This window comes from Erigeron canadensis, chromosome 1 (genome assembly GCF_010389155.1).
Source record: "Erigeron canadensis isolate Cc75 chromosome 1, C_canadensis_v1, whole genome shotgun sequence".
Lineage (NCBI taxonomy): Eukaryota > Viridiplantae > Streptophyta > Magnoliopsida > Asterales > Asteraceae > Erigeron > Erigeron canadensis.
The window spans coordinates 20,367,192-20,392,858 of NC_057761.1; the positions used below are offsets into that span (position 1 = coordinate 20,367,192).

At 34.2% G+C, this 25,667-nt stretch overlaps 4 protein-coding genes and 1 pseudogene across 5 annotated transcripts; 1 reads left to right on the forward strand and 4 right to left on the reverse strand.

The window, feature by feature from the left end:
* The first annotated feature begins 1,434 nt into the window (after nt 1–1,434).
* LOC122585395 (bHLH transcription factor RHL1-like) lies at nt 1,435–4,606 on the forward strand. Its single transcript, XM_043757529.1, has 6 exons — nt 1,435–1,859; nt 1,972–2,211; nt 2,363–2,428; nt 3,481–3,546; nt 3,661–3,723; nt 4,110–4,606. The coding sequence occupies exons 1-6, from the start codon at nt 1,572–1,574 to the stop codon at nt 4,413–4,415; spliced, it is 1,029 nt and encodes a 342-aa protein (XP_043613464.1). The 5' UTR covers nt 1,435–1,571; the 3' UTR covers nt 4,416–4,606.
* A 3,302-nt stretch (nt 4,607–7,908) lies between these two features.
* Nucleotides 7,909–12,556, reverse strand: LOC122585396 (annotated as a pseudogene).
* On the reverse strand, nt 7,909–15,998 carry LOC122585394 (nuclear intron maturase 4, mitochondrial). 2 transcript variants are annotated; one of them, XM_043757528.1, is made up of 4 exons: nt 15,798–15,998; nt 13,304–15,620; nt 12,479–12,626; nt 7,909–8,395 (listed from the first exon to the last, which is right to left on the reverse strand). In XM_043757528.1, exons 1-2 carry the CDS (start codon nt 15,883–15,885, stop codon nt 13,321–13,323), a joined length of 2,388 nt encoding a protein of 795 aa, XP_043613463.1. In that variant the 5' UTR covers nt 15,886–15,998; the 3' UTR covers nt 7,909–8,395; nt 12,479–12,626; nt 13,304–13,320. The 2 variants fall into 2 exon arrangements, with proteins under 2 accessions (XP_043613463.1, XP_043613462.1); XM_043757527.1 differs by having other exon boundaries at nt 12,479–12,635.
* On the reverse strand, nt 9,751–10,337 carry LOC122585399 (auxin-responsive protein SAUR21-like). The gene has a single exon (XM_043757532.1). It carries the CDS (start codon nt 10,208–10,210, stop codon nt 9,923–9,925), a length of 288 nt encoding a protein of 95 aa, XP_043613467.1. The 5' UTR covers nt 10,211–10,337; the 3' UTR covers nt 9,751–9,922.
* A 3,565-nt stretch (nt 15,999–19,563) lies between the features above and the next one.
* On the reverse strand, nt 19,564–21,609 carry LOC122586545 (alpha-1,3-arabinosyltransferase XAT3-like). The gene is made up of 2 exons (XM_043758536.1): nt 21,321–21,609; nt 19,564–20,693 (listed from the first exon to the last, which is right to left on the reverse strand). The coding sequence occupies exons 1-2, from the start codon at nt 21,607–21,609 to the stop codon at nt 19,564–19,566; spliced, it is 1,419 nt and encodes a 472-aa protein (XP_043614471.1).
* Nucleotides 21,610–25,667: the final 4,058 nt, after the last annotated feature.

Below are 25,667 nucleotides of genomic sequence, written 5' to 3' on the forward strand. Positions count from 1 at the left end.
TATCTATATTGCCGCCAAAACCGAATTTTGAAATAAAGCAACACACCACCTTCACAACTATCAACCACCTTCACACCTAGGTCCTGCAACATATCACCACACCACCATAACACGTCCCCAAAGCCCTACTCCCGCCAAAGCCCGTTTTTGAAGTATGCCTTATTCCCCCGCCCAAATCACGTCCCCACACACACCAAAAACACCTTGAAATACCTACACATTTACGTCATACATCCAATGTGGCTTTCCTCTCGGCTTGACAACAACACATTATGATGTCACTTTACATTCCTCCTTTAGTATGAAAGGGGGGATTTTGATTTACTAGCTTATTGTACCAAAAAGGTTGGAATGAAGTTGACTAATTATTTTGGGACGAAGTTTGTTTGCGTGATGTGGCATTGAAACGTATATTTATTGAAGAGTTTATGTTTTGGATACAAATAAGTTAAAATCAGTAGTAAAAACACTGGAAGAAAAAAAAGATGCGGTAGCTTTTTGTTGAGACGTTAACCAACGTGATCAAGAAATCGAGTTATCTTATAGAATTACTTTTACTTCTATCTTAGATGATTTTTACACTTAGAATTTTAAACTTAAAAGTTTATGTAAGTTTCTTTGTTATTTTATGTGAATAACTATAGATCTACGATAAACAGTAAATACTATCCAACAGATCTAACATTAAGTAAGATAAATAAAAGTTTATATGATCACATAAATACAAACTAGTATTCAGTTGGCTAGCCAAACATTATTAAAAGATTAACAAAATTTGAACGATGTAAAATTTACACCATTGCTGTTGGAAGTATTTTAAAAATTCATCCATATAGTAAATATATATAATATAAATTACACCAAAATGTGGTAACTTACACATATCAATAGTGGATACAGTATTAATATTTCATTTTTCCTTTAACAATGTTAGTTAACACTAAACTTATATTTTAGTTTTAACCATATCCCATTAAATATGTTACAAAATATAAAACTTGGATAAATTTCTAAAAAAAATACAGTCGGATTAAATTGCATTGATGAGTTATTGTTTATGTATTTATATACGACATATTGATAAGTTATTTTTTACGCTAATACCCCTATGGTAATTGGAAAAATATACCATTTGAATAAAAATCCATATATATATTGATTAATTAATAAAAAAAGGAAATGCTAAATATAGCTCTAAAGGGTGTATTTAATATATAAAAAAAACTTGTATCTTTCATATTAAAAACTCACTCCTAATATTTATGGTAAATATACAAATAATTTATAGCAAACCCTATAAAAAAAAAATATTAGTCATCGATGTGGTAAGCCTGTCAATAGATCCATTAACTTAAAAAACTGTCTAAAATGTTTAAATTATTATTTAACCAGATAAATTAAAAAAAACTTCCAAATGTCAATGCATGATTAGATCCATTAAAAAGTACTAGTTCAGAAACAGAGGGAGAAGAGGGGTGGTGGAGCAAGTGTAACATACCAAACCCAGAAAGAAAAGAAAAGAAAACCCCCCATTAAATAGTTTTTATTATTTTGTAAAAAAACAAAACAAAATGCAGGAATCACAAATGTCTCTCCAAAATGACAACAACAACGATGACGACTTTGACCCAGCAGTTACCCACGACGATTTCCTTGATCAAATGCTTTCCGGCCTCCAAACCACCGTCACCTGGCCGGACATCAACGGTCAAACTAAACCATGGGATGTTGACCATTTTGATGATCAGTCTGCAGCCTTTCTTTCTTCCAAACTTCTTCAGCACCAGATCACCACCACTGCCGCCGCCGCCCGTACGCCGGCAAAACCCCTCCAGCTGACACGTGGCTTAACTTCACCGGTAACTATATCTTAGTCCAATTATTATTATTTTTATTTATTTATTTTTGTTAAAATATTATATATATATATATATATATATTAATGTATTGATGATTTTATATATTGTGGAGATTGGAGATAACAACGCGATACAAAATTTGTTTCATGGATTTACTGCTGGATCCTTGTCAACAAACCAAACCCAACAATTTCCGGGTCAGAATTTTGGATCTCCTGGAGCAGCAGCGGTAACAAGTGCAACGGTGGCTAGCGGCGGCGGCGGCGGCGGCGGTGGTACACCGTCACAGCCACGCCAAAGAGTTAGAGCTAGAAGAGGACAAGCAACTGACCCACATAGCATTGCGGAAAGAGTAAAATACACCCACCCACCCATCCTGATGTTTTTTGTTTTTTAATTAATATATAATAAAAAAGTTGTCATTAATTGTATTTTGGTTCTTTTCAAAATCTTAATTTAATCTAATTTTAATGTCTTAAGAATTGTGTTGTTAATTTTGGCAGTTACGTCGGGAGAGGATTGCTGAGAGGATGAAAGCATTGCAGGAACTTGTGCCAAATGCTAACAAAGTAAGGGCTTCACTTCACTAATTTGTTTTTTTATTGTTTTTAATTCGGACTATATTTGCCAATGACCCTTAACTCAATTTTCATACAAAATAAAGATAACGATTTGAGATTATAGGCCTCAAGTTTAAACCCGATCTAAACCGGGTCTAATAGTGAGGTTTTGGGTGGGATTTGTTTTTTTTGGTTGCTAAATACAGTCTTAGGGCTGTGTTTAAGGTACATAAATTGTTTGTACATTTATCATGAAAATTAGGAACATGCTTTTAATATGAATGTTATAAATTTTTTTTATGTATGTTAAATACACCTTAGGATTATCCCTTTTTTTATATGTTGTTTACGGACGTCTAACGTTAGAAAATAAAAAAAAATTTGGGAAAGTGTTGTGGGGCGTGGTATTGATAGCGCGTGGGGTTGGGTAATTATGGAATTCCGTGTTTAACTGAAATGGAAGCTAGAAAAGCAGATTTTGTGGGGGGAGGTTCAATAATGATAGTGAGACCAATTTTAGTATATTATCCTTAATTAATCACTTTTATTTAACTTAATTTTATTCTAACTTATCGATTATAGATATGATTATTTCAGACCCGATTGTTATTATTTTGAATTTTTGATACTTCTATACACATGCTTCAAGATCTGAATTATTCAGTTTCAATGTATAGGAATCTTGTATGGTTTTGTAAAAAATAAATACACCTTATAAAAAGTCAATAGTTTTAATTATTTTATTTTATTTCATATATATACATATATATATTTATAGAAGATAAGATAAAAGAATACGAGTAACATATTGGTATGTTGACAATTAGTTATAATAAAATTTCGTAAATAGAGACGTCTTGGATTATATTAGGTAAAAGTTTTACCATGGGTAACTACTTAACTTGATTTTTTTTTTTTTCAATTTTATAAACCCCTCAATAATCCACACCTATATATAGTTAATATATATATAGAGAGAGATTGAAATTTTAAACTAAAAAGGTGAATCTTGATTTGGAGAATATATTGATGTTTGCTGATGGGGGGATATGGAATGACAGACGGACAAGGCTTCAATGCTAGATGAGATCATAGACTATGTCAGATTCCTACAGCTCCAAGTCAAGGTAGGATTTTTAATTTACAAAATGTCAAGATGTCTCGATTTGTTTTCTGTTATTTAAAATGATAATCTATACTAGCTGCAACAAACGGACTGTGAATTTTGTTATAAATTGTAGGTGTTGAGCATGAGCAGATTGGGAGGTGCCGCTTCAAATGTCACCAATCCGGTCGTTGCTGAGGTACAAAAAAACATTTGAAATATATATACAACTATGGTAGTTTTACTCCTATATATACAATAGATTTGACAAATAGTTGCATTGTGCACATCATGCTGGTAATTATTTCTTCTTTTCAAATGTTGCAATTTTGGTGAAAATGACTTGTCCCAAGACAAAACAAAAAAAAAAGGAAGAAAAAAAAAGAAAGAAAGAAAAAAGACAACTTAAAAGTAAAAAGCAACCGAAGAAAAAGCATCACTTTCCACTTCCTACACCAGAAAATGTTTACAAATGACAAATACAAAAAAAAAAAGCAGTAGTTTTCGAGATTCCATTTTTTCTGATATTACATGTACACCCTGATACAGTTGTTTACACTACTTTTATGTCCTTTATTTTTGCAGGGTGGTGCCCGTAGTAGTAACGGAACCACATCGTCTACCAACAATGAGACCATGACTGTAACTGAAAACCAAGTAGTGAAATTAATGGAAGAAGATATGGGTTCCGCCATGCAATATCTACAAGGAAAGGGTCTTTGTCTTATGCCAATTTCACTCGCAACAGCTATTTCAAATGCTACTTGTCATCCCACCGGCTCTAGAAACAACCTCCCGTTAGGAGGAGAAGGTGGAGGCCCATCGTCTCCTAATATCTCTGTGTTAACTGTTCAGTCTGCTAATGGGGTTTTGGTTAAGGACTCACCGTAGTCCGTTGACTGACCGTCTTTCGTTTGGCTTTTGTAAATGGAGGGGAAAAAAGAGACCTTTCTTAATTGGTCGTTTTTTATTATATATTATCGCATTTTGTGTCAAGTCTAACAAACATGAGGGGGTGCTTTGAAAGATAGTTTAACCATACTTCAAATCCTTAATGCAATATCGTTTCCTTATATGCTTAATTTATGTGTTATATAAATACGTTGGTATTAATATGGGTACATCACATTGATATCGATATGCGTAGGATATACTGATTGACTATATAAACCGAAGTTCTCACGGATTTACAACTTCCCAGTCCAATTATCAGTTGTTACTGGAAGAAAGCCTTCCGCTCTATACTGTTAGTACATGGATTCATTTTGTTATATGATTGATTTTTTTATTAAAAAAAAAATAAAGTTTGAACATGTAACATGACTAACATCCCATTGCTGAAATAGCGAGTTTCATGACGAGTCATGAAAGATGCCACTCTAATTTTAGCAGGGAGGGATGATGTACAAGATAGTGTTATTAAGATTGATGATGAGAATGGTTTTGAAAATATAGAGAAGGCTGAATATAATGAAGATTTGTTGGAAACTTTTACTAATCATAAGGACCAAATGGTCACGTTGCGAAAATAAATATAAAATGTATCATCTTCTTGTAAGTTTTCAAGATCTTATATGCTATGCATTGTACTTAATGCTCTGCATCTTCGTCCATATCTTGTGTATGTGTTCATGTTTCGCCTATCTTTCTTAATTTATCATGTTATTTTGTTCTTCCTTCTGAATCTTTGCTGGAATTAGGGGTGAGTTTAGGTCGATTTTTGTCTAAAACCGACAACCGAACCAAACCTTTCGGTTTTTGAAAATTAGAAACTATTGGATTCGGTACTAGCTTGGTTCGGTTTTTCGTTTTCCCGATTCGGTTTCGGTTTGATCTGTTTTTTTTTTTTCTTTTCTTTTTTATCACTTTCTGTATTGCTCATCTTTTTTCACCTTTTTTCGCATAAAACTTTAACTAAGTGCCCCAAAATAATTTTAACTTGTGTTGCATGACATACGCACTATAACACCATCTAATGTTCAGTGATACTTTTTTCATTTTAGTTACATTTGTCGTAGCTTATTATATAGAGTATATTCCATTAACAATAGCAAAGGGAGAATGAATCTATATGAAATAAAGACCGTTAATTATTAAAATTGAGAAAAGTATTATACTACAGCAGCACATGAGTAAAGAATCATGTAGGAGCACACATCAACATTATAAATATAATGTGCCTAGACTTTCTTAAATCGATTATATATTCAAATAAAAATTTCATCATGTTAAAGCACATGAACATTAACCATATGGTGTCAAGGTATTGGGGTTCAAAATCCGCAGAAGGCTGTACTGAACAGTTACTTACTTTTTACTTTCTGTATGATAAAGTATAGAAATAAATTATTGAGTAATATATTTGGTATTCAGTTCAGTTCGTTTTTGGTGATCGCTTTTATATATGAAACCGAAATCCGAACCAACTCATTCGGTCTTTAAAAAACCAAAACCAAACGGATAGGTATTGCTCGGTTTTCGGTTTTTTATGGTTCGGTTTTTGCTCACCTCTAACTGATTATGATAAATTTCTTCACTTTCAAGTTTCTTTTTTAACAAAAGGTGGGGATATTGTTAATATTTCACACATGACATATCCCACGTTTTATTAGGTTTAACAAAAAACCCGCCCATGTTAAACTGGTAGATGTTATTGAGGTAGAAGTATTGTGTCTTTACGAATAGTTTATGGTAGATATGTAACAATTTATACAGTTGCTTTACATATGCCAAAACCTTTACAGATCTGCAAATTATGGACATTAAAATTTTGGTGAAGTTAGGGCATAAATGGTCTAAGCGAAAGAAGACTTTATGTATGTTTATGTGACGACCTACCAATGAAATCTCTACCCCTTTGACCTGTCAGCCCAAAATTCGACCTACCAATAACCAATTTGTCAACCCGAATTTTTTGGGTTGGTGGCCTGAGTTTGGGTTGATGGGTTATGGGTTGGCATGCTCGGGTTGAGATTTCCAACCCGACTTTGATATCATGTCGGGTTTGAGTTGGGTATTCTTAACCTGTCAACCTAAACCCATTGACACCCAAAATTATGTCATTGTGCATGTTACTAAAGTAGTTGATTTTTATTTATTTTTTCTTTTTGTCCTTGTGCAGGTTACTAATGCACTGAAATGAATTTAATTCGAGTATACCATAAAATATTAATGTAAACATATAAACACAAGTTTTGGATAGTGAGCTTCCATATCGCTTCTTGTCCTCCTCTCCAAGGTAAACAGCAAGATAGCCTTTTGTGATGTCCCTTAATGTGTTTTTTTCATTTGAAAATGATCTTCGGAGAATTTTTTTTGCTTTAACGAACTGAGGCATAAGAAATTAAGAATGGCCATTCTAGCTTCTAGAAGTTGATCAAGGAATAAAAGAAGTTCTTGATGAGCGGAACTTGAACACTTATTATGGAGGGGCGGAACTCAATGACACATAAAATTTAATTTTGTTAGAGGGGTTAATATGTATCATGAAAATTATTTTTGAAAAATATATAAGTAAATTAGTATTAAAGATAAATACCTTTAGAGGGGCTGGAACCCCTTTTGGCCCCTTGAAAGTTTCATCCTTGATAAAAGATGTTGCGGAGGATTTAGGTTATTTAGGTTGTTTTTTAAGGTTGCAATGTGTCCAAACTTTAACATCTCTAATTTTGCCCCATCAAGATACGGATCTATCTTTTAAAACTGGTCTCATTTCGAATTTGGATTTGACATATATTCCGGAAAATAACCAAACATATTCCGTCCAGAATTGGGTCAAGAAACCGATCAAAATCTATCATCGCCTCTATCAGTTACCTGTAATAAAAAACCAAACATATTCCGATTAGAAAAGGATCAAAATTCAAACATATTAATGAGAAATGAATTAAGAAAAAACCGATCAATTGATTGCTCATCAGTTGCCAGCATACCATGTGTAGAAAGACCAATTGATTGCCCATCACCCATCTATTACCTGAACACCGCAAATCAAGGAAAAAAATAGATCAATCGGAACCAAGAATATTACTCAAAAAGATGAGGAAAAAATGTTGTAAAAAGGAAGAAAAAATTCAAACGCCCAAAACTCATCACAAACTAGTCGCTTAACCAGGGGGATCAAACTGATGCACAACCGATGTGGGCGTACTAGTGGCGTCGGTTTTGATGGGAACTGATGAGACTCATCAAGACTTTGGACTATCCGGACACATACCTCGACACTGCTCTTACACTTATGTTTGTTATTAGCAGCAGCATATCATTGTTTCTATCAAGTTATAAAGTTTAAACGCAAATATAACTTTAATTAATCATAAGAACTTAAATTTGAAACTATATAAACAATTCGCATTCCCCACCGTATTATAATAAACATTCATCATATCATAAACTAGATGAAGAATATAATTAACTCTATTAATCCATAACATAGATGATTTGAACTTTGAATTTCCTACAACTCATACAAGTATCTATTTACCAATTTACCTACCAATGGTCCTAGTGGTTCATTATACATTTACTATTTCTAGCAAAAATGATTTATTATCCAATTCATAGTACACCCAAACGAGCAGCAACGTCAATGAACATATCTTGACTACATGGGATTGTGAGGCCACCCATCGGATGTTCATACCCGAATGCTTCCTCTGACTGGCGGAGTAGCTCTTGAAATGGGGGTTGGCTTAACAATGAAACTGGAACCACAAACCTCTTTCTTTATTGCTCCCCAACATAAACTGCTAGATAGCCTTTAGGGATGACTGTTGATATTGTGCTTCTTCCTTTCGATAATGATCTTCGAAGAACTTGCTTTGCTTGAATGAATCGAGACCCAAGGAAGGCCATTTTTATAAATGTTGATGCTGGGAAAAAAAGATTTCTTCTTAATCAAAAATATGGTACAAGTCTCAGAAAATTGGTGGTGTTGCCTTGCTTGTTGTTTGCTATATATACAGTTCAATATAGGTGATAAAAGGAACATTTAATAATAGATCTTGACAGGAAAAATAAAAAGGAAAACACAATTTCACATGGTTTTGTTATCCAAGTTGGAAACAGAAATCTGGACTAAAATCTTCACTCGAAAACAAAGTACAGATCATATTGCAGAAAGTGTATGGCCAGAAATCGTAATACAACAAGTGTTGATTGGCAAAGAAGAGGACCAAGGTCACATGGTTTTGTCTTAATAATGTTTGTGATCACAATTTTCATTTGTAGGACATTGTGTCTACCACCTAATAACCTATCCACAATGAGTCACATAAATGTACCTGGGCATGTTTCAAAATTTGCCTGATTGAGATCCTCATTATATATCATTCTTTTAACCAGCATAGGACAGAGGCAAAACCCATCAGTCAAACCAGATAAAACGATTGGCTTATAATTCTATCTTCTAGTGCTAATTTACATGAACGTTTACTTAAAAGATCAACCAATTATTTCCCATTTTTGACCCATCTAAAGTATCCTAAAACAGTGCAAACTTGGGTTTCTACACAAGTTGAATTGAATTGCAAAAGATCATTATTTATAGTTGGGTTTGTGAGAATTTTAAGCAAATTCTGAACAGCCTTTTTCAATGTTGTAATATACCAGCCAAGTAAACTCTTTGCAGAAGTAACCACCTGATGGGAATTCTTATACATTAGATACGCATTCTAGTACAGATAGAACCCTTGGAATCGATTTGTACATATATAGGAGGATTACAATTAATGTTAATACTACAGCCTACATAATACATATCAGCCTATATAACTCTAAATCTTTGCTACCAAATATATAATCCAAATGTAAACCAATAATATTACAGCTCAAATTACTAATTATATTAACAGGGTTATTTTATGTTTTTAAATTGCTAAACCATAGTCTATTGGCATTTCTTGTTATCTTGCATACAGTTGACCGTTTACCTTTGATTATATCCTTATTATAGTGCATTACCGCATGTTACATAAAATCAGTGAACTGGTCAGATCCAATTAAGTAATTTGTCTACATACCCTAAATGAAATCAGTGATTCAGTGGATTGGCTTTTCATTTATATCCTTTACTTTTATTGACATATCAGGTGCAGTTACAAGCTTCACATGATGTTGCCCGTTAAAATAGAATCTTAAAGGGTCATTCAACTTTTCTCTTGTTCACATCATATCAGTTATAAAATGAATTGATTTAAGTACACGGAATAATATTAATGTACCGATATAAACACAAGGTTTGGGATAGTGAGCTTTCATATCATTAACAGTTATGACTTTGCATTTCATACAAAAGACAACAACTATTGTTTCTATCTACAAGACATGAATGGTTTAGTATTTCAACTAGTACTATACAAACTAAGCTACGAAAAATTGTCACATATCTATGGCTAAGCTCATAATAAAAGGTGAGCAACCTCAATGAATATGTCTTCATTACATGGGATTGTGAGACCACCCATCGGATGCTCGTACCCAAACTCTTCCTCACACTGGCGTAGTAATTCTTGAAATGAGGGTTGGCTTAACAGTGTAACAGGAACTATAAATCGCTTCTTGTCTTCTACTCCAACATAAACAGCAAGATAGCCTTTCGGGATGTCTGTAAATGTGCTTCTTTCATTTGAAAATGATCTTCGGAGAATTCTTTTTGCGTGAATGAGCCTGGGCATCAGAAAGGCCATTCTTCTAGAAGTTGATCAGGGAAAAATATAGTCTGAAAGAAGTTCTAGATGATAAAAGATGTTGTGGAGGATTTAGGTGATTTGTGTTGTTGCCTTATTTGTTTGCTTTATATATAGTCTGAACTCTAAAGAGAGGCATTCAATGACGATGGTGACACAAGAAAAAAAAAATGCAAGCTCACATGGTTGGTCATGTAACTTGCAAAAAATGACAATCTTAATAGCCACAAACTAGAACTCATTGATTAGAAAAATCGATAGCGACATGGATGGAATTCTATGACAAAAACAATGAAAAGAAGTACTTGGTGAAGAATAGTAATGTCACGTGGTTTTGTCTTGACATTTGAAACCAAACCTTGTGTTTCTGGGACACTGAGCAAAAGTTATAATTTATAATTTACAAATCAATATATCATTAGTAAAAAACTGTAATAAATAAATTTAGGGTATTTATATTATAAAAATGAGAAGTTGATAATTCTTAATTCATACTAAAATCATGAAAACTGACTCGGGAACTCTCTTTAAATTTCATCAAAATTTTAAATTAGGCAGTTTCATGATATACTTATGGAAAACTTGTTCTTACTCGGAATCATTAATAATGCAAAACTTGTGTCAATGTGATTGGTTTTGGCGTGTTTACTGTTCCAATTGCTAATGAAAAAGTTATTGGGACGCAAACATGAAAGGCCTAACAGAATGTGTCAAAGAGGGAACACCTAAGACAAAAGTTTGTAGTTTAGAATTTCTGATTTCAACTGTGGACCCGATAGCTTGAGTAAGAAAAATACTTCAGAAAGAAATTGATGACGAAGATGCTAATACTTGAATATGTGTATAAGAGAAAATAAGAAGCCCAAAAAGGCTATAGCCTATAACTATGCATGAAGATGAGAGATGTTTTCTAAAATCAGGAGCGGAGTAACGGACTATGTTAAACGTTGGAATGATAAAGTGATACCAATCATCCTATCTAATTATGTTTTCTAATTAGGTTATCAAGAGACTATAGCTATGCATGAAGATGATAATATGTGTATAAGAGAAAATAAGAAGCCCAAAAAGGCTATAGCCTATAACTATGCATGAAGATGAGAGATGTTTTCTAAAATCAGGAGCGGAGTAACGGACTATGTTAAACGTTGGAATGATAAAGTGATACCAATCTTATCAAGATTAGGTTTTCCAGAAGAATATTCATAGTGCTAACAATGAACTGAAAAGAGCATGTAGCTGGAAAAATGCCAAAAATAAATGATTTATGGTTGAAATTCTGACCACACCTGTGAGCCTTAGTGAGTGGGGCTTCAAGAATAGAAAGAATGGCATCCGGAAATAAGACATGCAGTGGTGGAAGGTTGGTGTCTAAAAAGGATACATGGCAAGAAACTTCTATTGCTCTGATATAGGATATCATATGAACCTGGAGATGGTTTTTTCAGGTTACCGAGGGGTTCTCTCAATAACGAAAAAGTTTAATGTGTGCCAGAATCTAACTGGGGTTCGCGGTAAAGGTGGAGGGGCAGGAACGTGAGACCTCCTGAGCTAGGCCACCCCATCTCATATGAAGACTCAAAGAGAATTAATGAAACAATGATACAAGTATGTATAAACAAAATGACAATTCCCACGTTCATTATACATATTGGGCCAGCCTCCTATAGTTTAACTTTTCTTCCGACATAGTATTCTATAGCAATACATGTAAGTCTGTAACTTTTCATTTATGTACTTCGCCATTATATGGAATTCTATCTTTTGGCTAATCTTGACAAGGCATGGGGCATACGCTACATTACGTAATGTATTAGTAGCAACTTGAACCCTTGCAATAATAAATTAGTTGATTGGAGTAATGTTTTACCTCTTGTTTAGAAAAATGATCAAAATTCACCTAAGATGAACTTTAACGCACGCAACCTCCTAAAACATAATCAATATTGTAACAATACCATCTTTGTCATCATTTTTTTTGCACTAGTAATTAGTAATTACTAATTACTAGTACGCCAGAACTTTATTTTTTTGGTTTATAAATCTAAGCAGGGGTGACGGCCTTTTACCGAACAAAATATATATTTATAAAAGGATAAAGAAGAATATGTGGGACAACGCAACCAGAACCGTACTAAAGATAAATATCCAGCTAGACACTAATCAATTTTACCCATTACTCAAACCGTGAGACCCACCCAATTTACTACCTCTAGTGTAAAGACTTCCAATTAGCAATCATATATTTTAAGGGATAAGCATACGTACTTGAGATATAAAAATACAGTGTATAGGGTACCATCCAAGTAGATCAGTGCAGGAAGAATTCATTCGTGGCTATTCTAGCAGCCCTCCTACCATCCAAGTAGATCACTGTAGCACACACTCAGTAGGGAAACAATGTATTCCTCTTGTCCTACGCAGCCTCCAATGGAGGTTGTAATCATAAAAGCACAGTTGGTCAGGATACAAACACTATCATAATCTCTTGGCATGATAATAGGATACTAACACTTACAAACATAAGCCTACATATATAGTGACTGGCATGGTCAAGAAACAAATAATTTAAATCTATGTATATGTTAAAAGCATTTGAATCATTAAGCAGAAAAAAAGATTTTTAACTAAAAAACTTATCACATTAATATAAGCAAGACACTGCTCCAGTATATGTCATTCAGTGGTAAAATGTTCATGATGAATAAAGGTTCAAAAGTCATAATCACATATGGTCAGTATGAAAAAATCTTTAATCGAAATGGGTTGAGTTACAGCCTTGAGTTGACCCAAAACACATTTCGTCCAAAATACCAAATGGTATGTACACGTATATAAATAGTTTATCAAAATCTTTATACTACTTCCATTTAAAATTTATTGTATATAGAACGCTGAAGAAGGTTTATACAGTATAAATAAACTTCAAGGGAGTGAGGGACTATAACACTATTCAGCGATTTTTGAAACCATTTGAACCATTATACAAAAGAAAATAACCCCAGGCAACCGACAGATAAGTTAATGGGCCAATATTAGCACATCGGATGATTTTTGTTACAAAGAAACAGGGATGATTAAAGGCATGCTTACCTTTACAGAATGATATTTCATTTCCATGAACCAAATGAGATAGATTGAAGAGATATCTGACACAAAAACAGATCCTTCAAATGCTGCTTACATAACCCAATCCTCCTCCCATGTAAACTTGGATGAATACTGCTCGAAAATCCCGTTTTCCAAACAGGAAACTTTTGTCTTTGCATAACATGAACAGTATAAACAAATGGTGCAGCAGCCCTACACCCAATTACAAAGCAAGTACAAGGTCGAGATTTACTTACTGCTCTTGCCAACGATAGTACACACAAACCGCTATAGGGAATCCCATACAGTAATCCTTCATCATAAGAAACATCCTGTTTTTCCAAAATATCATTGACAAAATCATTTTCAAAATCTTCAGTTAATGGGATTCTGTTCAAATCCGAGTCAAATTTCCGCTCTATCTCAGACTCATGTAATCTATACTTTGTTGCTAGTGTACGAATACAAGATTTCCTAACTTTTTCAGTAATAATTAGCTTTACTTCAACAAAGTTATCACATAAACTATACCATCTAAGCCACCGATAAACTAAACCCGAGAACCAATCGATAATATGATCATGATCTAGTAAAAGAAGCATTTGACAAGCACGTGGGTACCCTTCAGAGTTGATTATTCCGTATCGTTGGAGACACATTCGTATAGGCTTCAATGGGGCAATAACTTCTGTGATGGAATATGACTCAGAAGAGTTGCTAGATTCAGGCAAAAGGCTAAGAGTAGATTTAGTCTCGGAAGAAACATAATTTTTGGCATGGTTTTGAAACGTATAAAACGAATCTTTTAGGTCATTAGGTAATGCTTCTTCAGCGATAAACTTGGATATAATACTTTCTTCGGTCTCGGTAGATTTCACATCTATGTGTTGCATCCATACTTTTAGTAAGACTTTATACCAATGATCGGTTTCCATTCCTTGTTTACGAAAATGCGACACCTGGCTCAGAACTGAACCACTGTCAGCAAGATGTTTGATTTCTGATTCTTTAACTCTCTTGAATCCATGACCCAACACTTTTTTACCAATTCTGACTGTCCCCTCATCCCATGCCTCTTGTTTTTGTAACGCAAATAACTCAACTTTTTCCTTCAACTTGTGAACCGCTCTGACTGCAGGACTATCTTTCACATTCCTCTTGATAATCTTGCCAATAAATTGAACACCTCGAGAATCATTACAATGTAGGATAGCTGTCTTACTATCAAAATCCAGATAAAGAGATTCCCGAATGTAGGTTTCTATCTCAGACTTTAAAGTCAAACTCACTTCTTTGGAACCCTTCATGACTACAAGAATTTCATCCATTAACCGACAGCAATGTACCCTAACCCCCGACAAAACTTCTTCATTTCTATGACCATGGTCAATTTGTCTCCTAAACCAGCTGCGCAGCTTTGACTTTGACTCTGACCCATCACATTGACTATCATCTGCAGGGTCAATAACTTCATGTTTCATTGACAAATTACGGATTTCAGTATCAAACATATCAAGATATATATTCATCAAGACCGGAGACAGTATGCCCTCTTGTGGTAAACCATGGCTTTTTGCAAACCCTCCAAATTCCATGTTCAAAACACCAGCTTCAAACATGCTATGAATTATACCAAATAATCTGGGATCTTCGATCTTGGTCTCCATTGTCGAGATAAGCTTAGAAAGAATACAAGTGTCAAGTCTTTTGTTAAGTACAAGCGTGAACCACCAATTGGCATTTGAGATTTCTTTACGAATGTACTTCAAAGCCGATGAATGACCCCTTCCACTTCGACACCCGTGTGAGATTTTAGAATAATGAGGCTTATAAACAACTTCCAAAGCTATTCTAACAGCTTCTTGAACTATATTCAAACTAAGATTCGGAAGCACTAACGTCTCCTTATTCACTCCCCTCGTTGAAATAGAATAAACGTTAGAGCTGATATCAAAATCCCCTAAAGATAATTCTTTTGCTAACGAATCAAAGTTAATATCGTCACACTCTGATGCTAAGTCAACGTTAGAGTTAACCCGAATACTATTATAGGCGTCTTGAAGAGTATAAGGATTAGCAATGACTTTTTCAAACAAACTATGAAACTTTCCGTTCCTATATTGATCCTTTACCCTTTTCTTTATACGAAACTCGAGAAACCTCTTTAAATCTAATCGGGTCAAAGGTTTCTTTTCATCGTCAATTAAAGAGGCCTCTTGAACCAAGGATGCTAAGTTGGTTGCTAATGACGATTTTTCAATGCTAATTTTACTGCATTTTAAAGATGAATTGACCGAATGACCAATATATCGTTTTCCTCCTGCAGCAAAACACATTTTATCATTATTATATATCAACAAAAGAACAACAATATTCGCAGAATGGGGAAGTACGACTGTATCTAAGGGTAGAGAGACTGCTTTCAGAAACACTTCCAACTTACAAAAAAATAAATAAATAAATAGAAAAGAAAGATATTTGAGAGAGTGGGAGGTACCTGTGTAAAGGGGTGAGAAAATGAAACATTGAAGATGTCTGATCCTACTGTTTACAAGTTTTATTCTGCTGCTGCTGCTGCAAATCATTGAATGAAATTATTAGGGTTTAGAAGCAATTTCAGTAATTTTTTTTTTATGGGTTTTGTTCAGTGGTGAGGTGCGGTGCGTTTTCAGCGGCTTTGATTTCAGATGGTTTTTGTTTTTTCTTGTCGTCACTAGTGACACTGACACACCTTTTCCGCTACTAATTACCATCTCTTTAAGGGTGCTCGGAGCGTATAGGTGACCGGGCTGAGGCGAAGCCAAAAATTTAAGTTGGAAGGGGCTCGATTGTTCAAGACTGGATAGGAAGCCAAACGGGTCTCCTTACGACCTTACCGGATTAAACAAAACTTTATAAAGTATTAAAAGTGTGTAATTGTGATGAGTCGATTATATCTGTATATTAAGAGAGATTGAAACATGAAAGTGTTGTTTTTACTTACAAAAGTTTACTTACACATGTGTAAGTCTCGCCAGAGATGATCGCCATCGCCGGAGGATCATGGTGGTGGTCGGAGATGGAAGGAAGAAGAAGAAGGAAATACCTTGTATTTTTGTACTTTTTCAAACCCTTGTACTACAAATAACCCTATATATATAATATAATATATATATATATACAAACTCTTGTACTACAAATAACCCTATATATATATATATGGACCTTTAATTTGAGAACCTATTTTTTGGTAAGAACCTTGAGAACTCTTAAATTATGTATTGGATCACATGTTTTTGTTCATTCACATGTGAAACATTATAAAAGTATATGTTGCAAAAGAAAGTTTTTTTCAAAACCTTATAAATACCCATTTGTTAACATGTAAACGAAAACGTGAGCATATTCGTTCACAAGTTCAAAAAAGGCTATTTTAAAGATTTTTTTAAAAAATTTCTTCTACAATATACTTTTTTATATCATTTCACATGTGAATGAACTTAAAAAACATGTGATCCAATACATAATTTGAGAGTTCTCATTGTTCTTATAAAAATAATGGTTCTCAAAATACGGAAAGTCTATATATATATATATATATATATAGATGTTTTACCTTTTCTAAAACACAAAAAAAAAAAATACAAAAAACACACACACTTTCACATACACTCTACAAAAAAAATGTCTACTTCATCTTCACCCGACGAACTCATTATCCCACCTATGCTTCCCGACTTATTCACGGGTAGTTTGTTTTTATTTTTATTTATTTAAGAAAGAAATTTTTTTTTTGGGGAGGGCTAAGAATTTATAGAATGTCAGTAAAAATGGTTAGAAGAGTTAATTAAAAAGGTTAAAAGTGTAAAATGAGATCAAAGAATATTATTGGTTGACTTTGAAAATGTTTGATTTTTTTTTTTTTTTTTTTTTTTAAAGTTTACTGTTATTCACAATACCTTTACCACCAATTAGTGGTAAGGCCTAAACATATACAATCACCAATTACCTTAAATTGAAACTACACCAATCGTTCCAAGTAATCGATCCGTGCTTACCTCTATTTCTATACCATAAGAAACCAATTGATCTAATGTCGTTAAAAATCCTATCAACGTTTATAGTGATATTGGCAAACCATAGGTCATTGCGGGCTTTCCAAATGCACCAACAAGTGGTGAAAACGATCCCCTTCATAACGATTCTCTCTTTTGAACCGAGTCCATCAACTTTGTGAGCTTTGAACAGATCGATGGTCGAGAAGAAGAACAGAGGTGGTACCTTGCACCATGCTCCAATCTTTTGCCAAATTACCATAGCCACTTCGCATTCAAGCAGCAGATGAGCAGTTGATTCTTCATGATGTTCGCATATTCCGCATAACAGGGAGCCGAATCGACATTTCCTGGTATTGAGGGCAGCTAGAGTCGGAATCCTATCTAACCCAACACGCCACATAAAGATATTACACTTCCTCGGGATCCACTTGCACCATTTAAAAACCTGTCTATTGTTGTAGTCTTTATCGCTATTCAGCCATTCCTTAACCAGCTTGACGGCGAAAGTCGTGTCTTTGCTTGTGCTCCATATCCATCTATCTTTGTTCTCATTTAGTTGTTTCCCATCCAACAATTGAATCAAAGCGGTACCCTCTCCATTTGTGTCATCTCTAAGCCAAGAGGCAAAATTGATGTCGCCTCCCAAAAACTTATTGGATTCCCAGCAGAATCTATCAGCAACATTAATCTTTTTATCCTTATCTTTTTGAAACAAAACAGGAAACCTTTCCTTTAGTATGTCGTTGCAAGCCCAAGGATCTAACCAAAAACGAATATCCATTCCGTTGCCTACCTCCCCTTTGAACAGAGAAACCAGGTTTGTTCCCGCGACTTTGACTTTTGAAATATATTTCACAATAGACACCCATACGCCTGATATCGCCGTGTTCATAGGAAGAGTATTCCATCCCCTTTTAATTTCGTGGATCGCCTTAATGACCCTTCTCCATAGGCTGTTTGGTTCCCGTTTATATCTCCAGAACCATTTAGTCAGCAGAGCGATATTGGAATCTACAAGTTTGCTGAGTCCGAGACCGCCTTTATCTATTGGTGAAGCGACAGTGTCCCATCCAACCCAATGAATCTTTTTGACCTCGTCGTTCCCTCCCCACAAGAATCTTCTTATTAAACCTTCAAGACCCTCGATGACTTTAACGGGTGCTTTAAATAAGGAGAAATAATATGTTGGTAAGCTTTCCATGACGGCCTTGATGAGTGTGACCCTTCCAGCGATCGAAAGACTTAGTATCTTTTAAATCGACTATATGGGCCTCAGAGGTGCGTTTTCCCCAAGGTCTCGTGTTCGAGTATTGGGTTTCTCATCTCAAGATATTTTCCATGAAGAAGGGTTTGGGGTCGTCTAGCAAATCGATAATTAAATTTACCTGCAAAACATCTGAATCGAAACTAACTTTACAAAAAAAAAGTTAATATTCGTAGAAGAGAAACGAAATCAAAATATCGCTTAACTTTTTGTTGACACATGAAGCGAGGGAAGTTGCTTAGCGTGATCAAAGAAATTGAGTTAATGAAGATGGCGGGTCATTTGACTGACTTTCTATTTTAGATAATCTTAGATGTGAAGGTTAATGTAAAGCTTTTTTTTCCCAACATTTAATCGGTATACGACAAAGAAAACGTTACTATGCAATGTTGAAGCCTTGCATCTAACATAAGTTAAGTTAATGTAAACTTATTTTATCCAAATTAATCCGTATGCTTCTTCATTTCGGGAAACACGATCCGAACTTCAAAACATTCCGCGTGCATAAAAATTGGCCCATTAAAGGTGGCTAACTGGGCCCATTTAAGCAGACCCTTTTATTGAAAACCCAGTCCTCGCATCAGGATACTTGGTCCAAGCTATAACATGTTTACAGCAAATTAATGTTAACGTTTACTTGATCTTGTTTGTTTTCAATAATCAAAGATTAAAAAGTATACTTTCTAACATTTCACCTAACACGTTTTCTTAGATAATAATAATCCATACTCAAATATTTCTTAAATAATAACAGAAGATGAAATGTTATTATGGCATATATAATTGCATCATACTTACACAAAATCCAAAAGTTAAAAGAAGAGAATCGAATAATGAATTTTTATTCATAAGTTGAACAAATAATAAATACAGATACATAATCACAGGGTTACATGATTTAGTTGGCGGTGGAACTGATCGATTGAGATAAATTGTTTTTACATAATGTACAATTACAAGAATTAAAATGTCTGTAAAAGCTTTAAAGCTTTTAATAAAGTGGATCTAAACCTTCGAACATCAAGCTTTACATTTTGTTGAACCAAATAAGTATTCCTAAGTACATCCCACCCTTGTTTATGTATCACAATTGGATCTCTTAAAACGACATCATCAGCTGCGTATTGTGTCGACAATGAACTTTCTTTCACCCTTATACTATACTTCAAATACCTCAACTTCATGTCTTTTGATGGTTCCTCAAAATCCATTCTAGCAATCCCCTCGATCCCACCGAGTGGGACCACTTGTATTACCACAGCGTGATCCGGTAAGAACACCATGTTCGTTAGCCCGGCTCCATGCACTCCCATGAACACATCACAAGAATTCACAATTTGAGAAAATTTTGAAAGATTAGTAATTAGAGTTTCATTTGCTATAATTACTTCATACCCTAACTTTTGAGCCATTCTCACAATTTTCGCCTCGTTGGTTATTCTTCTTGTACTTTTTCTTGATATTATCATTAAACGTGGCCTTTGGTTATTGTTAGATTTTAGGTTGATCACTTCTCGTCTTTCTAAAGAGTAAGTGGACCTTAAGAAATCACGAAAATTGTTCATGGAGTAGTTGTTGATTGATCTAGATGAGTCGATGGCTAGCTCTTTATACGATTTTAGGCCAATGATTGTGTTTGGGTAGCAATGTATTTGGTTTTCAATGTCAATATTGACAACTTGATAATTAGAAAGATGGTTTAGTAGTGTTTGGAACTTATAAATCCACCAACTTTTGTTATTTGTCACCAAAAGATGCACTTTTCGATTGAAAGCTTGTGTATTTGTGACCAAAGGAATTATGATATCAGAGAAATCATGAAAAAGATTTCCTGAATAACCACCTATTGAGAAAATGATGGCGGGATCAGTGTGAATCGTTGCGCAACTTGGCATATCTTGATCTTCTTCAGGCTTTATCTTCCATTCTCGAATAGATTTCATCGCACCGCTTCCCTTTCTAGGGTAAGGTTTTATGACCCATGACTTATTTCCATCCAAATTACTAGTGAAAATGGTGGAGGTAGGCCCATGAACTCTTGTCATCCCTTTGATGTTGCAATAATCTGATAAAGCTTCTGATAAGGTGCAATCTGCAAATTAAAAATAAAAGAGTTTAGCCTGATTTGAAAAATGATGTATTGATACTATAAGCAAGCCTTTCAAAGGAAACTCAAACCAATTTATCAAAATTCAGTGGTTTTGGGGCATATAATGATTATAGAATGACGCAGACCCTATACATCATATTGTGTGAATTTTGTTTTTAAGAAACACTTAAAATTGGTTCGAAGGCAGTCATGACTACATTGTCTTATTCAAAAAGTCTATCATTATTTTTAAACATGCAAGTAGGTCATCAACCTAACCATATTTTAAAAAGTTTTCCCCGTTATGACGTTATCATAACATATCAATATACGACAACGTGGAATTAGCCCACTTAGTAAAAATGTATGCTTCTTAGGGAGAATTAAGTGTTCAATCCTTAGCATGGGTTATTTTAAAGTTAAGAGTAGAATTATTGCAACGTTTAGCGATTCAAAGAAAAAGAAATTAGGATAACATATTTTAGCTTAATTATTATTTACCTTATCAATGTTTTTAATTAGCTATAACTATTTATCTAACCACATATATATGATATATACTAGCCAAATTTCATTTAGTTCAATAATCCAATGGAGTAAGGGTATCAATTTGATCGCTGAAATAAATACCTACTGAGTTGACAAATTCATGAAAATCTTCGAAACTATCATTTTTGCTTTGAGAAGGAAGAATACGTGGTGTTGGTTTAACACTAGATTGGGAGCCAGAACTTATACTTTTGGTGTGATTGACATATGATGGAACACTAAATTGTTGTTTATCCAATTGATCACCCTTGCCCGAAATGCTACTTTTGGTGTGATTGTCACGCGAAGGGGGATTTAGCGGCTCGAGAATAACTTTTCCATCTTTTTCACCTATTTGTTGCTCGACTTGAGACGTACTTAAGAAAACCATGTCTAGATTGCTACTTGTAGACATCTCCAAGTTCACTACAACAGAAAATAAGGGGTTAAGTAAGTTCATCACATATATAATACATTACCTTAAGAAAATGAGTTGAGAAATGACTTACAAATTGATAGGTGGAAGTTAGGCCTAAGAATGGTACAGAGAGTAAAAGCAATGAAAATGCATATCACAAATGCACAATTTCCAAACCTTTTCTGCTCATTCTTGCTAAAACTTCTAGAAAATATATGATCATACATATTGTACTACTCTTGTCAAGTGATTATAGAGGTGCTTCTACTTGAATGACGTATATTTAAGGAGTGTAGTCAAGGAGCAAATATTATGTTGGTATCTAAGGGAGGTGACAGTTAGTTAAGGAGACAGTGATAGCAATTTGACTTTTTTGAATTAAAAAGACAGGATATATAAATTACTAAGAAAGCTCATACACTTTGCTATTATTAATTAATTAAAAAGTGACATCAGCGTAGAGACTACACTAATTTTTACAATTTTATATGTTACAACTTTTTTTTAAACGGCTATTTGAATGACGGACGACTGAAGTATCATCGTGCTACCATGGTACCATCCGATCATATCCTTACGAGACAATATAATGTCAATACACCAATTCAAGAAAAAACTCATTAAATATGAGAAAACCCCTTTGTGGGTTTTGAACCCATAACCTTATGATCACAAGACCTTATCTCACCACCAAAATGTCACTAGGCTATTAAGCCATAGACTATGTTAGTTTAATCTGAAAAATAATTACTTTGTTTAATTTGTCGAAATTAATTATCTTTTTTGTTTAATTTGTCCAAATTAATTATCTAACAACCTATTGCGTCAAGATTATATTTTTATATTTGTCAACTTAATTAGAACTCAATGAAAAGAGTAGTAGCTATTTACTCTTCATTATTATTTTATTCTAATTGTACTATAATAATATTTCAAAGTCTAAGTATAGTTGTTCAAAAAACTCAAAGAAATAAGTTATATATTGCTACGTTAGGTCGATCTTAGCTTTGTGTAGCAATTATGAGTGATTGAAATTGAAATAAAAAAATAAAAAAAGTTAGCATGAAAGGAACGAATCACCTAATAGTTGTTAGCAAATGCAATGATATGACCATTACAGGAAAAAGCCTCAGTAGTAACTTCATGAGGTGACCATATATGATCATTAATTCGTTTCTACCTTATACAGTTAAACCGGAAATATAAGTTGATCAATTATAAAAGATAATTAAGAGCGCTGCGGGCATAGGATATGAAATCTTAGTGAAGAAGTCCACTACTTGAAAAAAGGCAGTTGGTCACAAAACTTAATTACATCGACGACTAGCTACATATTGTCACCTAAAGTCGAAGGAATTTGGTTTTTGACTATGAAAGTAAAAGAAAACATTCAGCAACGACAATATAGTCGCCGAATCATTCCCATAGCATTTTTCATTTTCTTTTTGGTTTAAATTTTAGGGGTGAAAAGAAATTTTTCGATGAAGCATTCCAATGAAACTTATTTTTTAAGTTCTCCCTCCATCATAAAAATTTCCAGCCTTCTATTTAACTAAATAAATTATGCTTGTTTAGAGTATATGTATTTGAGTAGACTATCTTTCGTTATATGCTTGTCATCATTCGAAAACTAATTTTTTTTGAAAATATAAAACTATCCAAAACATACTGTGATCTGAATTTAACACTAGCCGTGGGCATTTTCGGTTTTGGGCTCGACCCGAACCCGACCGGGTCCAAACCGGTTTGGAGGGGTGTTGACCCAAATCGGTTTGAGGTCAAACCCGAACCTGTTTGGAACCGATTTGGAGGTTTGAAAACCCGACCCATTTCGAACCGATAGGGTAGGTTTGGGACCGGTCTGGGTGAAAACCGAACCTATTAGTTTTAACTCCGTAAATCGCTTTTTGGCCACGTGATTGCTAATGACTCGAGGCTATGACCCAAGATACCTTCCAAATGATAATTTCTAGTGAATTAACACAAAAAACTCTAAGTTATTTCACAAAAAACACTTAAAGTTAAGTGAAAACTCACTAAAAATCACTAAAAAGGCTAAAAGGTCGCTTTTTAACTACGTAAATTGTTTTTCGGCCACGTGAATGCTAATGACTCGAGACTAGGACCCAAGATATCTTCCAATGAATAATATCTAGTGAATTAACACAAAAAACTCCAAGTTATTTCACAAAAAACACTTGAAATTAAGCGAAAACGGTATCTCGGACCGAATAGGTTTGAAACGGATTTCTCAAACCGGTTTGGCGAAACCGGTTTGGTGAATCCGGTATTGAAACCGATTTGACCCAAGAAATCCTGAACCGGTTTTGAACCACCGGTTTGGCTTTGAAACCGAACCGATTTGGTCAAAATCGGTTTTGAACAAACTCGATTTCGGTTTTGGTCGAACCGGGTCGGTCCAAACCGGTTTGGATGGGCACGGCTATTTAACACAATGTGTTGTTAATTTTAAAATTAGAACAAGCTTGAAAAGAAAACAAGAAATTTTGCTATCCATTGCCGGGAAAATCGTTGGAGTTATTAAGCATGTCTAGCGAAGTTATTCATGTAGTTAACTAGGGAAATACACGTCAAAGTCCGACAAGAAAACTTAAAAATAATTGGGACCTCTGCTCGGATTAATGTTGTTAGTAAAAAACCTTTTTAAACTTTAGTTTGTTTTGGAAGACAGAATAGTCTTGCCCATTAATCTTTTAAGGAAAAATGTTAGGTCGAAACAACCAAATATAATTTGTTTAGAAATAGTTAAAGATCAGTGAAAAAAATACTTATACAGAATTATGAAATATTTCAGTTTCAGAATATTCATTGAGCTTCATGTAACATCCCGAACTTTTATTTAACGGTTGACTTGAGTCGTTAAGTCAACAATTTGTGTCCGTTAAGTCCTTAAATGATTTAATGATTATATACGTTAAATGTGTATATGTGTAAGGCTTTAATGCCTTAATGAGTGATATTTAAATGTGTTTAATTGTATATTTTAATGTCTATAGAGGTATTTAAAGTACTTAATGTGTTGTAAGTATTCTCGGTAGGTGATTTAAGCTTAATATGAGCTATATGGAAGTTCAGGGACTAATCACCCAAAGATCTATGAATTAGCCCATGCTTCACTAGCCAAGCAGACATACGAGCCTCCTTTAGAAGATGAAAGAAGATTCACAAGAAATCACAAAGAGGAGTGCCTATGAGTCGCCTGCTTATTCTTCAACAGGCACGCGGTCATAGCCCTATAATTGTCAAGACCACTCCAACTCTGAATGGAATCCAATGCGGTTCCAAATATTTTTTTCTTGCTAATTGAGAAAACCCAAAAACGTGATTAAGGGTTAGGGGCTGATCAATTCCTTGTTCAATTCCATCGATTTCGGGTTGATTCGGAGAGATCTAGGGCTTATATTTCGATCTTCTAATCATCTTCAAGGTATAGATTGCAATCATTAATGATTTTTGGTCATTTACATCTATAATCTATTCAATTTGTTCATACCTGGTATTGATCGATTATATGCTTTTTGTTGCTAGAATCGTTGATTTCGGGTTACCCGGTAACCGTTATTGCAATCTATTGGTGTGTTGGGGATTCTGAAAGGTATAATCTTGTTGTTACTGATATTATTATGATATAATGGAGTCATTATAAGTGTCATATCAGATCTGGACCATAGGGTGTGTTAATCGATCAAAAAATCGTCCGTTTTGTCGAGTCGGTAACCTAAAACATTTATTATTGTGATGCAAATCAAGTAGGGATTAATCAATGATTTCATTGCATCATTATGGTCTTAAAATGATGAATTTTGAGGTACAAAAGTCGTTCATAAGGTTTGGGGTCGTTTGGGATGTGTTTGGTTAGGTTTTGGAAGTTAAATGGTTGTTTTTCACGTATGGTCGTCGTAACTCCCGTTACGGTTGTGTAACTCCTGTTAGCTTGGTAACTTGTGATAACACCTACACTGTAACTCTCGTTACAATTTTTGTAACTCCTGTTTCCGTTTTTGACAAAT

Bases quoted from the DNA above. Each gene is read 5' to 3' on its own strand.
- LOC122585395 (XM_043757529.1), top strand. From the start codon at position 1,572: ATGCAGGAATCACAAATGTCTCTCCAAAATGACAACAACAACGATGAC. The intron at 2,429-3,480 runs GTAAGGGCTTCA...ATGGAATGACAG, and splicing joins TTGTGCCAAATGCTAACAAA to ACGGACAAGGCTTCAATGCT. The intron at 3,547-3,660 runs GTAGGATTTTTA...TATAAATTGTAG, and splicing joins TCCTACAGCTCCAAGTCAAG to GTGTTGAGCATGAGCAGATT.
- LOC122585399 (XM_043757532.1), bottom strand. From the start codon at position 10,210: ATGGCCTTTCTGATGCCCAGGCTCATTCACGCAAAAAGAATTCTCCGA.
- LOC122585394 (XM_043757528.1), bottom strand. From the start codon at position 15,885: ATGATTTGCAGCAGCAGCAGCAGAATAAAACTTGTAAACAGTAGGATC. The intron at 15,621-15,797 runs GTACCTCCCACT...GTTTTGCTGCAG, and splicing joins TTTCTCACCCCTTTACACAG to GAGGAAAACGATATATTGGT.
- LOC122586545 (XM_043758536.1), bottom strand. From the start codon at position 21,609: ATGGTTTTCTTAAGTACGTCTCAAGTCGAGCAACAAATAGGTGAAAAA. The intron at 20,694-21,320 runs GTATTTATTTCA...TTTAATTTGCAG, and splicing joins TGAATTTGTCAACTCAGTAG to ATTGCACCTTATCAGAAGCT.